The 13,249-nt window shown below is 32.9% G+C and overlaps 2 protein-coding genes across 2 annotated transcripts; both read left to right on the plus strand.

Annotated features, from left to right (window-relative positions):
• Nucleotides 1–5,333: 5,333 nt before the first annotated feature.
• LOC108857434 (RNA pseudouridine synthase 4, mitochondrial) lies at nucleotides 5,334–7,792 on the plus strand. Its single transcript, XM_018631422.2, has 10 exons — nucleotides 5,334–5,704; nucleotides 5,785–5,847; nucleotides 5,951–6,097; nucleotides 6,195–6,242; nucleotides 6,332–6,412; nucleotides 6,512–6,625; nucleotides 6,709–6,810; nucleotides 6,991–7,102; nucleotides 7,195–7,241; nucleotides 7,321–7,792. The coding sequence occupies exons 1-10, from the start codon at nucleotides 5,360–5,362 to the stop codon at nucleotides 7,678–7,680; spliced, it is 1,419 nt and encodes a 472-aa protein (XP_018486924.1). The 5' UTR covers nucleotides 5,334–5,359; the 3' UTR covers nucleotides 7,681–7,792.
• A 2,216-nt stretch (nucleotides 7,793–10,008) lies between these two features.
• On the plus strand, nucleotides 10,009–12,298 carry LOC108856788 (cinnamyl alcohol dehydrogenase 4). The gene is made up of 5 exons (XM_018630674.2): nucleotides 10,009–10,310; nucleotides 10,473–10,586; nucleotides 11,019–11,246; nucleotides 11,350–11,789; nucleotides 11,882–12,298. Exons 1-5 carry the CDS (start codon nucleotides 10,219–10,221, stop codon nucleotides 12,103–12,105), a joined length of 1,098 nt encoding a protein of 365 aa, XP_018486176.1. The 5' UTR covers nucleotides 10,009–10,218; the 3' UTR covers nucleotides 12,106–12,298.
• The last annotated feature ends 951 nt before the right edge of the window (nucleotides 12,299–13,249 follow it).

A 13,249-nucleotide genomic window follows, 5' to 3' on the forward strand; every position in this document is an offset into this window, starting at 1 on the left:
GGGTACAAGAGTAAGAAAGCCGGCTAGTCGATGCTCGGTGAGATCCTAGCCGGAAGTACAAGAGAGCGGCGAGATACAAAGAGAATAAAGGAAACCCTAATCTAGCCGCAAGTCTGTCTGTCTGTGTAGTGATACCATTCCTTCTTGTCCTCAACTCCTTATATAGTCTCCTAGGTCGGTTAGTCTCGACCTAATTCGCTTCCCTTTGGTCATGGGCTTTTCGATATACAGGCCCAATCGGGATGACTGCTCGGCCCGAGCTGTTTGGTTGCTCGCTTCGGCTGCTCGTCCTCTAGCTAAAGTAGTCCCGAGCCGAGTCGGGGTCAGTCGAGGAGCCGACGCCGAGCCGACCGCTCCTCCTTGATGGTAATGGGCCTCCTGTTCGCTGGGCCTTGTGGGTGGTGACAATCCATCCCCAACAGACTGCTTTGCTGCTTTATCCAAGTGCTTACTTGCAAACTGCTTATCGTTGAATAAACTGTTCCAACGTTTGCAAGAAGATCGTAGACGTTTCAGAGATATGGCTGGGACGCGACAGAGTATCTCTTCTATTAATTCTCCTGGAAGATCCGACATCATGGTCATTGTGATTTCTCAAAGAAAGAGAGTGTCGGTGGCCTGGACTTATTGTTTAGGGTTTTCGTATATGTACCCGAACCAAACTATTTCGTTTATTTGGAGTCATAAATCTTCTTTTTTTTCTTTCTTTTAATGAATTTTTATTCACATCAAAAACCATTGTCACAAGCAATCTTTATAATAAGATGGTTAATTACACATGCACCTTTACTGCTGTAAAAATATTACATACAACTACTATTATCAAAATTGATTTTCCTTTTTATTTAATAATTTATTTTAATTAGAAATATCCTTTTCTATTTTTCCAAATTACATATATAGTTAAAAAATTATCAATTTTTAAAACGAATTTTAAAGAAGAAAATATCATTATATATAATGTGATTTCATAGAAAGGAAAATTAAGAAAATAATCTTGATATTAATAAAAATCATATTTCCTCTAAAATATAATCTTAAGAAACATAAAATAAAATTTAGAAGTAATAAAACTATTTTGTTATATCTATTATTTTTAGATAATTACCGAAAATAAAAAAACTTAAACCAAGATATCTTTGTTGGACAATAATATTTTATAATGAGTATTATCGAGATATTTATTCAATTTTTAATCTTTAGTTAACTAAAGGTTTTTTTATAGTTATTCCGAAAATCAAAAAGTAAAATAAAGATATTTTGTTTTCACAGTTATGCCTTATTTATTTTTATACATATAAATTATGGGATGCTTCAAACTATAAGAATAAATAAAAATAAAAAATTAACTAATTATTAAAATATAACTGTTTTGTAAAATATATATGCGCAAATTTTCAAAATCTTATTGTTATCTTTATATATGTACTTCTGAATCGATCAGTACCTTAGTTTTTGTTAGATTTTAAAAACAATTTATATAATGTTAGATATAATCTTACTAAAATAATTTACATATCTAAAAACAACCAATCTAAATGTAAATAACAAAATTAATCAAAGTTAATTTATTTAGAGCAGAAAAATATTATGATTGAATTCCGAGAAATTAATGCTATCTAACATACTCAAGTGATAATCAAATTAATTAGATATTACATATCCAAAATCACATTTTTAATTAGAACAGTATAAGATTATTAATATAAATTACTAATCAATTATTGTAATATATGTATTTTATAAATATTTTTATGCGTGCATGAGCACAGAAAAACACTAAGTATTGCTATTGGTTGCAAAAGAATTTTAAATAAAAAACTGAGAGACTACTCTGAAAAACTAAAGAAATCTGTTCAATGCCTTGCAAACCAGATTGCCGTGGGTTTTTTCATGCTTTCTTTCCCTCTTATAGATGAAATCATGTTCCTAACAAGCTTATCAAGATTGTTGTTAGTGGAAACTGTCCTACTCGACAAGAGTTGCACTCAAAAGTTTATTTGACCAAAACAAAATCTTCTTTTTGCCATTAAAAACCAGGTCCAGTTTTTGTTAGAAGAAAATATTGTATTGTACTTGAATCGGTAAAACTAGGGAAACTCGGGTATCCAGCGACCCAGAAATAATTTGAGTCAGCCGGTTTCTTATTTAAATATTCGTCCGTCGTTTTATAGGTTGACTTAGTGACTTTCTAGTCTACGCATGCGGTTATTACCCGAACTAACTAGAAAACAAACCAAAAAGTTTGGTTTTTGGTTAGAAGATTTAGTTCAGCTCGGTAACTAAAAAATTGGTTTCCGGTTCTTGGTTCGGTAATCGGCTAGTTCCGTTTTCTAAAAAACGAATAATACCAATATTAAGCAAAATACTCTAAACCGAACTAACCAAGTCCAAACCGAAATACCTCAACTAACTGAATAACCAATTTTCAAAATTTATTCAATTCGAACCAAAATTTAACATCTAACCGTAAAACCAAAGTTCGATTGAAATTTAAAAACCAAACTAACCAAAAACCGAACCAAATTTCTTTTTGGTTCACTACTGTGAGATTTCAACCGTTCAGAACTAAACCTGCATGCCTACTTAGTTTTTAGAAAAAGTCAAAAGCAACGAGAATGTCTTTTAAAACTGAACTCTAGAGATGTTGTTGATTGGGTTCCATCTTCCTCTTATGATAAGCTCGCTTGGCTCCCCGATAAGACTGGAAATTATAATACACGATCAGGCTACAGTGTTGGAATGGCTACTGCAATTTCTGATACTGCTCTGCAAGTTCCCCCTCTCGACTGGATGAAGAATATTTGGAATGTTCATACTGCTCCTAAGCTTAAGGATTTTCTATGGAAGCTGGCCCGTAAAGCTATTCCAGTCAGCGAGAACCTAGCTACAAGAGGAATCACTTCATTCCCTTGTAAATCGTGTAATGGTGTTGAAGATGATCTGCATGTTTTTCTTCACTGCCCTGTGGCTATACAGGTATGGAATCTGATCCCGATGGAGGCCGCACCCTCAACACTCATACCATCTATTCACTTGCTTATCTCATCACTCCTCTCGGCTCGTAATCTCCCCCCTCTTGGTGTATTTATACCATTGTGGCCTTGGGTTCTTTGGAACCTATGGAAGGCTAGAAACAAATGCTGTTTCGAAAACCACATATTCTCTGCGATAGAGATTGCTACCAAATCCATCCGTGATGCTCTTGAATGGCAGAATGCGCAAGCGAAGAGCCTGATTGTCCCAGAGGCATCTGTTAGCTTAGGCCGAAATGTCTCAGTTCTACCTCCACCTACTGATCTTTCAGGAGCTATTTGTCATGTGGATGCGGCTTGGAATAGTTTGACAGGTACATGCGGGTTGGCTTGTCTCTATGACGGTTCCTCCGTGGAACGACTCCCTCGAGTGTCTGAATCTCGGACGCTCGTTTCTTCTGCGCTAATGGCTGAAGCGTTAGCGGTTCGTTTGGCGGTCATGACGGCTGCGTTTTCAAACATTAAATCCCTAGTAGTTCTATCTGATTCTCTCACCCTCATCAAGCTGTTGAAGGAGAAGGATTCGAGACCAGGATTGTATGGCATTTTGTTTGATATCTATCACTTTAGTTCCTACTTTGATGTTCTTTCTTTCTCTTTTATCCCTAGGTTACAAAACTGTGATGCTGATTTACTAGCTAAATCAGCTCTGTCTGTTGCGCTTTGTTCTCCCCCTGCTGTGGGAGTGTAAGACTCTTCTAGTTGAAAGAATTTCAGGTTTCTCAAAAAAAAAAAGATAATGCCTATGTTGTGTATTTTAATTTGAAAGATTCTAATTCTAGGTTCCTAGTGCCAAACTAACATTCATACAAAATTATTATTTAAATTGAAATTTCTAAAGGTGTATTCAGTTTAGAGTTTTAAAATGAATTTATTTTTAATAACTATTTATATGATTTTACATGAATTGGGGAGTTTAATATGATTTTAATGAAATACATAGATTCGTTAATTAAGTCTGTGATTGGTTAATGTCAGAGTAAAATGGTAGAAAATGAAATGAGAAAGAGAAGAAATATTTTTAAAAAAAATGGAGTAAAACGTTATACTTGTTTAAAGTGAAGTAATAATTTACTCTACATACCTTCATTTTTGGAGTAAATTGGTGGAAAACTTATTTCACATGATTGGCAGAAAAGGTGAAAATGAGAGTAAAATTTGAATTGAGAGTAAATATTTACTCTGATATGTATATACCGTCACATCCTAATTATTCCAAAGACAAGACCACTTGTTAATGAAATTTCTGCTCAAATGACATGACCAAGATAGATAAAGAAACCCTCCCTCCCTCCAAGCTTGGAAAATAATCAAGAACTGGCCAGTGATCCGAATGTAGCGACTCCAAAATCAATTAGTTTGACTTAATTATCCTTCCCAACTCTTTGATCCGAATGGAACCAACTCTTTAATCTCGGTATTGCAGTCCAACATACATTTCTCGCAACATAAGCCGACTTTTTTCTTCTTGTCGACCAAAAAACAACTAAAAGTAATCCAACATATCAATTATTTTTTGGTTGATTTTATTATATCTATTAAATGAATTATCTAATTTAAAACTTTTACTTTTAAATATTTTTGACTAATTTTATATTAGTTTATAATTATTAATCTAATAAACAAATTTAACTACTTTTAAAGATAATAACTACTAGGTCTTTTCCTACCCTGTGTGCAGTAAAAAAATTTTCAAAAATTTAATTTATATTTAAAAATAAAGTCTATTATTATTTTTACCAATATTTAAATGTATATTTGATTTAGTTAAATATTAAATTAAGATAAAATGATTTTTTATTTAAAAATGTATTGAAGAATATATATATATATATATATATATATGTATATATTTAAATTATAATCTTAGATAGTATTTTCTATCTCTATTTATTGTTTAAATATATTAAATCAATTTTTAAAAACTAAAAATGATATAAAATCGTATAATTATCAAAAATTTAAACTAAACAATATTTATAAAATTTGTAGATATATAAGAAACTAATGATTTTATGGTTAGAAATTTTTTTAAAAAAAATTGTAGCAGTTTTTGAAAGAAATCGAAATCGAAATCAATTTGTAACGTGAGATATTTGTTGACTGGGTTCCAACTTCCTTCCTTCAAACAAGAAATCGAAATCAATTTGTAAATTATAATCCTTCAAGTCTTTTACTAGACTCCATTCAAATTATCATCAAGCCGGTTCAACTGTTTGGTTAAGGAAATTAGAGAACAGCTACCGGTTTACAGAAACCACACACACAAAAAAAAAAAAAACTCTAAAACAGCTTTCCGTGCCTTAAAACCCACAAAACCCTAAATGGCCAATTGGAGAATTGCGACCGCGACCCTCCGTCGCCATCTCCGATCCCCACCGCCTACTATATCTGCCGCCTACAGAGATCCGATCAGAGCCTTGTATTCGGCTAATCAGCTTCGAAGCTACAGTTCAGCTCTCGCCGATGATGACGATGATGATCGGAGAGGGAAATGGCTAACTCTGCCTCCTTTCTCTCCCACCATAGACGCCGCCGCGGTAGGAAAGGAGCTCTCTTTCGACGGAGACTCCGTCGCCAAAGGCTCAACGACGGCGCTGAGGTGGATTCTTCGTTGCCGTCCCGACCTACCTAGAAACCTCGTACAGAAACTCTTTCGTTTAAGACAGGTCCGTGTCTCTCTTCAGCTAAAGATTGTGTTTTTTTTTTTGGAGATTGAATGATAAGAGATTTGTAAAATGTGATTCAGGTTAGAAGAGAAGTGCCTTTGAGTTGTGACGGTGATGAACTGCAAAGAAGCCAACTTAAAAGGGTAAATTAGCTCTTCTTTCCTCTTTTGGTTAGGACAAGAACTGTTTTTTTTTTTTTTTTTTAAGAAGCTGATGTTGTCTTGATGGTATTGATATTGATCGAAGGTGGCAGCCAAGGAGTCATTGAATGTAGGAGATAGAATTTACCTTCCTTTGTCTGTAGGCAATGATGCGCCGCCGCCTGCTAAGAAAGAACGCTTTCGTTGCAGTGAAGAAGAGCGCAAATTCGTTTGCAGTTTAGTGTTGTACAAGGTTCTTTTTAAAACTCTCTATACACTTGGTTTGGTATCTTCTTTTAAAAGAAAAATTATATAGATTGGTAGATTTTAACTGTGAATTAATTTGCTAGGATCCAGCCATTATTGTCTTGAATAAACCTCATGGTATGGCTGTTCAAGTAAGTCATGTATACTTCTTCATGCTTTCTGATGATTCATCGTGTTCTTTGGAGCTTGTGAAAGCTAATAGACGTTTGCTATTAAACAGGGAGGGACTGGGGTCAAAACCAGCATCGATGAACTCGCTGCCACTTGCTTGACTTTTGATAAGTCAGAATCTCCCCGGCTGGTTAGTAGCAAATCAGGGCTTTCTTTTAAAGTCCTAGTATATACGGAAGAAGTTTATGAAACTCTTGGCTTATGCAAGAATGGTGGTGTATGTATTTAGGTGCACAGACTCGACAGAGACTGTAGTGGACTTTTGGTGTTGGGAAGAACACAAACGGCTGCGACACTTCTTCATTCTATATTCCGCGAGAAAACATCTGGTGCATCTGCATATGTAACTCCTCTCTGCTTTCTCTCACAAGTTTTTCTTACTGAGAAATCCACATTGATTTTCTCTTTCGGTGTTAATGGCTTTAGGGTGTCAAAAAGAACATAAAAACCTTGAAAAGGAAATATCTGGCACTCGTGATCGGGTGTCCAAGACGTCAAAGGGGACAGATCTCAGCGCCACTCAGAAAGGTGAGTTTACACTCTGTTTTCAGCTATCATAAAGTTTCACCCGTCTGAGTTTTGTCCACTTTGGTTCGCTCTAAGAGATGGTTTGGTCTGTCTGTGTACATTAAATCCATTGCTTATTTGTTTTGTTTTACTGGAGTAAAATTATTTACTAAAACATATGTGGATTGCCTGCCTGTGTAGGTTGTTGTGGATGATGGAAAATCTGATCGTATCACAGTTGATGACAACGGAGAACTTGTTTCTACTCAGCATGCTATCACTGAGTACCGAGTGGTCGAATCTTCACCACATGGTTAGTGTAATACATGACTTTTGTATCGTTTCAGCTAAACTTAGAATCAAATGGTTTGGCCTTGATTTTTAAGCACATTGTTGCTTTTATAGGATACACATGGCTGGAGCTTCGTCCTTTAACCGGCAGAAAACATCAGGTCTCTTAAAAAACATTCAGTTTCTCAAGTTTCACTCTGATTCTGCTCTCTTAAAAATAATCTTCTTCCGTTGCAACAGCTCCGTGTACACTGCGCAGAAGTTCTAGGAACACCGATACTCGGGGACTACAAATACGGTTGGCAAGCTCATAAAACCAGGGAACCTTTTGTCTCTTCAGAAAACACCCCGACCAAGCCATCATCTTCGTCTCCTTTTGGCCTGGATATGGAAGGTGGAGATGTATCTTCGAAACAGCCACACCTTCATCTCCATTCTAAGCAAATTGATCTGCCAAACATCTATCAGCTCTTGGAGAAACTGCATGTTTCTTCAGATTCTGATATCTCTGATATCGATAGCCTTAAGTTCGATGCTCCGTTGCCTACTCATATGCAGCTAAGCTTCAACTTGTTGAAATCTAGAGTCGAAACTTGTTAGATTTGTTATCAGTTGTTTCATTTTTTTGTAACCAAAGCTTTATAGTACGTGCTTTGTGTCCCTTTTGGACCTGAATCACTCTCATACCAAGATAAATGATTATTTTCACACATATTAATGTTTTTTATTATCAAAATAGATTCGGTTTCCTTTGACTCCAGATGAACACTTTTATAGTCTACTGGTATAGATACTTTGGTTAGGTTAGTTTGTTATTAATCTAATAAAATATAATTAAACTAGTATGATATCATTGTTTAGATAATATTAAGTTGTTCACCAAAAAATAATCTGTTTTACCTCTGGAAAACGAAAGGGGGTGACGCTATGAATATAAAATACCAGTAGTTATACCTAACCTAACAAAGACTGGCTAGTTTTTTATACTATTTTTATATTAATTTTGATTGAAAAATGTAAAGAATAATTGTGGATTACCCTGTCTAAAAAACTGTTCGATGACGTGGCGTTATCTGATTGAACGAGCCTAAGAACAAAAGAGTAGCGTCGAATCTTTCACCAACCTCACTTTTGTAGTACCTACTCCATCCTTGATCAAACGCCCCTTTCCAGTGATACAATCGATGTTTGCTCTATTATTTCTTTTATTTTATTTAGTCATTTAAAATACTTTTAACTAATTGAAAAATACTTACGTCTTAATTCCACAAAAGTTAATACTTTCGATCGATTTTTATATAATAAATTTAAACTGCAACAACAATTTTATTTTTAGTAAATCTGTAAGACAATCCAGCAATTAAAACTCTGTAAATAAGTTGTATGGTCTGTTTGACAGTTTGATTAAAGTAAGATCTATCTTTGAATAAGATTAGAAATGCAAACATGTGTCCAGCCACGCCACCAAAAAGCTAATAGAGTTGTGTTTTATTGCATAAGGAAAAAAGAATATCCACCTAAACTTATGGTGTCATATTTCTTTCTCATTGAGTTTTTATTTATTTAATGTAACTTTCTCATTTAGTTTATATTTGTTTCTATATATATATATTTATATATGCATGTCCAAATTTTGTTATGCTGCTTATATCTATGTTTTCCTCTCAACAACTATTGTGGTCCAGATTTTATTTACATCTATATCCACTAATGTAATTTTATTCTTAATGGAAGATATTAAAAAGATTGTATTTTGATTTCTTTCTTGGTTTGAAATTAAACTAATTTACTCCTTTTATTTTGGTTTGGTTTTATAAAAGAAAAATATCAAAACTAAAAACCAGATTTCTTCCATTTGGTTTGATTATCTCCGTTCTTAGGCCTCGATTGGTACAGAAGAAGCAGTAGCAGAATGCTGTAGAAGCAGTATGCTGAAGAAGCTGTATGCTTTCACTAAAATTTTTAATAAAGTGATTGGTAGAGCAGTAGCATTATACAATTTTAAAATTATCATAAAAGTTAGTATATAATATATTTATTTTAAAATAATATATATTAAATTTTAATATATATTAATAATATATTTGTTATTAAAAATAATGAATCTTATTTAATTTTATAAATTAAATTAATTTTTAAATGTGAAATTGTGTTGTTTAAAAAATAAAAAAAAACTATTTAAAAATAAAATTTATTTTTGGAAAAAATAATTTTGATAATATTAAATAAAATAAATAAATTTTAAAAATTAATTTATATAAAAATTATCATTATTTATTTATTGGTTGAGAAATAAATGATCCATATATAATATTATCATAAAAAATAATCTATGACATATAATTTATTTATTTATAAATATAAATGTGTTTATTTTATAATATATAAATATATATTATTTTTTGTATTTTATTAAAAATAATGAATGATATGTGTAATTATATAAATTTTATTGTATTTTAAATGTGAAATATTGTTATTTAAAAAAAATAAAATAATTAATCACAAATTTTAGTTTTTTTAAATATAAATTTATTTTTGATTATAAGCATATTTTTTATATTATTAAACACACATAATTTAATTACATATAATTATTTTTGAATATATATAAATTCAAAATGCAAATGTTCTTTCAAAAGCTTCATATGAGAGCATTGAGCAAAAAGCATTTGGAGAGCATTAGCATCTTATAAATGCTTTTCTAAATGCTTTTGTGATCAATGTTGATTGGATAATAAAGAGCATAATGCTAATGCTAATGCTCTGCCAATCAAACCCTTACTCATCACTCTCGAGTTATAAATTTGTATTGTATATAAGTAGTTTGGTTGTACCACTGGTCCGAAAAAAAAATAAGAGGTTTGGTTGGTCGAGCTTACTGATTTTTTTTTTTTGCCAACGATTAAAAAAGGCATGCACACCAAAAATCAAATAATATCCGTATTTTACTATTCCTTTTTGTTATTATTGAACAACTGTTTTATCTCCCCCATTTACTTTGTACTTTATATACATATGCCAATACGTGCCTTTTGTAGTCCGTCGATACATCTCACAAAACAGTTTTCTCTGCAAGACTAGTATAAACAACAACCACAAAAAAAAAGTCAGAGAAACCAAGAAAGAACTAGAAAAATGGGAAGTGTAGAAGTTGGAGAAAAGAAAGCTTTGGGATGGGCTGCAAGAGATCCTTCTGGTTTTCTCTCTCCTTACTCCTACACTCTGAGGTTCTATTTTCTCTTCTTCTTTTTTTTTTAAAGGGCTTCTCTTCTTCTTTTATGAGACTTTTTTTTAGGTTGAAGTAATATGATTTTTTTTTTTATCTCTTCAAGAGTTATTGAACGTTTTTTGTTTCTGTGTTGAAAATTGATTTTTGGATTTGTTAATAGGAGCACGGGGCCAGCTGATGTGTATATAAAGGTTATATGCTGTGGAATCTGCCATACTGATATTCACCAGATTAAAAATGATCTTGGAATGTCCAACTATCCTATGGTTCCTGGGTAATTTCTTATTTGACTCTCTTCTCCTCTTTTATTTTTTCTGCTCTTTTTTTATTTTTGTTTATGGTGTTAATATCTTTGCCATGAATTGTAGTTTTATTTTTATCGGTTAAAAATGGATCTCATAATTATCTATTGACTTCAGTTTATATCTCAATCATAAACAATATGGTTTCAGATCTTAATAGGAACCACATCCATCTTTTCTATGGAGTCAGGTGAAAAATTGTTTGCATGTGACTGAAATAATAAACTTTGTTATTTTCTAAGCGTGCTAGATAGAGATAACTCCAAAGTCCAAACATTACAACCTGTCTCACACTTCACTGTTCAAAAAATTTCAATTAATATAGTCAATGTGGAATTTGTACAATAGCTATCTATCTATATACCATGCAAGTTATAAAATTACAAATAAATTTTGATATACAGACACGAGGTGGTAGGTGAAGTGGTTGAAGTGGGATCAGATGTGAGCAAGTTCACCGTAGGTGATGTGGTCGGAGTCGGCGTCATCGTCGGCTGCTGCGGTAGCTGCAACCCCTGCAGCTCAGATCTTGAACAGTACTGTAACAAGAGGATCTGGAGTTACAACGATGTGTATACCGACGGCAAACCAACTCAAGGTGGCTTCGCAGACACTATGATCGTCAATCAGAAGTAAGCATACACAAATAAACCTTTCTTGTCTCACAAGAAAACAAATAGCATCTATTTCTTGCTCCACACGTAATCTCATGTTTGCCAACTTTGTTTCAAAAAGGTTTGTCGTGAAGATTCCCGAAGGTATGCCAGTGGAACAGGCTGCCCCGCTGCTCTGCGCCGGAGTAACTGTGTACAGCCCGTTGAGCCACTTCGGTCTAATGTCAAGCGGGCTCAAAGGAGGGATCCTAGGGCTAGGAGGAGTAGGGCACATGGGTGTGAAGATAGCTAAAGCAATGGGACATCACGTGACAGTGATAAGCTCGTCAGAGAAGAAAAGAGAAGAAGCAATGGATCATCTAGGAGCTGACGACTACGTAGTGAGTTCTGATCAAGCAGAGATGCAAAGAATCGCAGATTCTCTTGACTATATCATCGATACCGTACCGGTGTTTCACCCACTGGAGCCTTACTTGGCTTGTCTTAAACTCGACGGGAAGTTGATTCTCATGGGTGTTATTAACACTCCTCTTCAGTTCCTCACCCCTCTCATCATTCTTGGTTAGTCTTTCTTGTTTTAAATGAATAAATTAATGATCTCTAGTTAATTAGCAAAGTTTTGATCCATTTGTTTTGTTTGTATTTGATGATAGGGAGGAAAGTGATATCAGGAAGCTTTATTGGGAGCATTAAAGAGACAGAAGAAGTGTTGGCTTTCTGCAAAGAGAAAGGTCTTACGTCGACAATTGAAGTGGTGAAGATGGGTGAGCTCAACACTGCTTTTGAGAGGCTTCACAAGAACGATGTGCGTTACAGATTTGTGGTTGATGTTGCCGGGAGCAATCTGGTCGAGGAGGCTGCAACAGCTACAAAATGAAACAGAGTAACTAAGTAATGTGATATGGGTCCTATGTATGTTTTGTGGTGTCTTGTTCAATGGTTCAGAAGTGAATGCTTTTGTGTATCATTTGATGTTTACTTTTGCTTTAAATGTGGATTTTATGTTATTGTCTTTTTCACCTAAAGATAAAGAATAAATATTAATATGAGCATTTATATGTTACTATGTACTTCCTCCCCTCTGACAAGATCCATGCATTAGAAAAAAAATTATTTGAAAAAAATACCAAATTTTAGCCAAAAAAAAATAAAAATAATAGATCTATATATCAATGCATTAACTAATGGTAACTTGTAAGTATTATAAAAATATAATTGTGTTTATTAAATTTTTATTGGTTAAAGATTGCGAAAATAGATAACTACAAAATAATGCATTGGTAACTAAAATTTATTTATATTTAATTAAGTATGAAAATTCTAAAAATAAGCTATTTGAAGTTCTTTTGTGTTAGTTGGAGGAACCCATTATTTTCTTCTACCTTGGTTTATTCTAATTGTTTTGTTACGCGCATAATAGAGAGCATGTTCATTTGTTTTTTGTTTTTTTTGTAAAAAGGGCATTCGCATGTTCATTTGTTTATATGTCATTTTCATTTAGATGATCCATGCAAATGATCCATATAGATGTTTTGGGATCATTAGTTTCATGTTCATCTAAATGAGTTTTTGTTCGATTGCTCATTTCTACTTCTATCTAAATAAATTTACTAAACATATGATTTAGATATATTTGTTTTAATTTAACTATATTTTAGTTTTTTGTTTATCTATATTACTTTTTATTATTTATCTAAAATATGATTTTGGCATCAAAATATAATTTTGTGATTTTCCCAAAAAATGTGAGTGCCGATTTTGAGAGTTTAGAAAAAAAATATAGTTTTATAGTTTTGGTGGGAAACAGTGCTTTGTAATTTGGTGAAAGATACATTTTTTTGTTATGTTTACACGATTTGTATGGTGGGTAATACTGTTTTGCAATTTTGGCGCAAAATATTGTTTTGTGATTTTAATGAGAAAATAAATTTTTACGAGTTTGGTGAAAAATGTGTTTTATGATTTTAGTAGGAAAATATAATTTTACGAGTTAGAGGAAAATAGAACTTTTCTATTTTAAT

This window comes from Raphanus sativus, chromosome 5 (assembly GCF_000801105.2).
Source record: "Raphanus sativus cultivar WK10039 chromosome 5, ASM80110v3, whole genome shotgun sequence".
Classification (NCBI taxonomy): domain Eukaryota; kingdom Viridiplantae; phylum Streptophyta; class Magnoliopsida; order Brassicales; family Brassicaceae; genus Raphanus; species Raphanus sativus.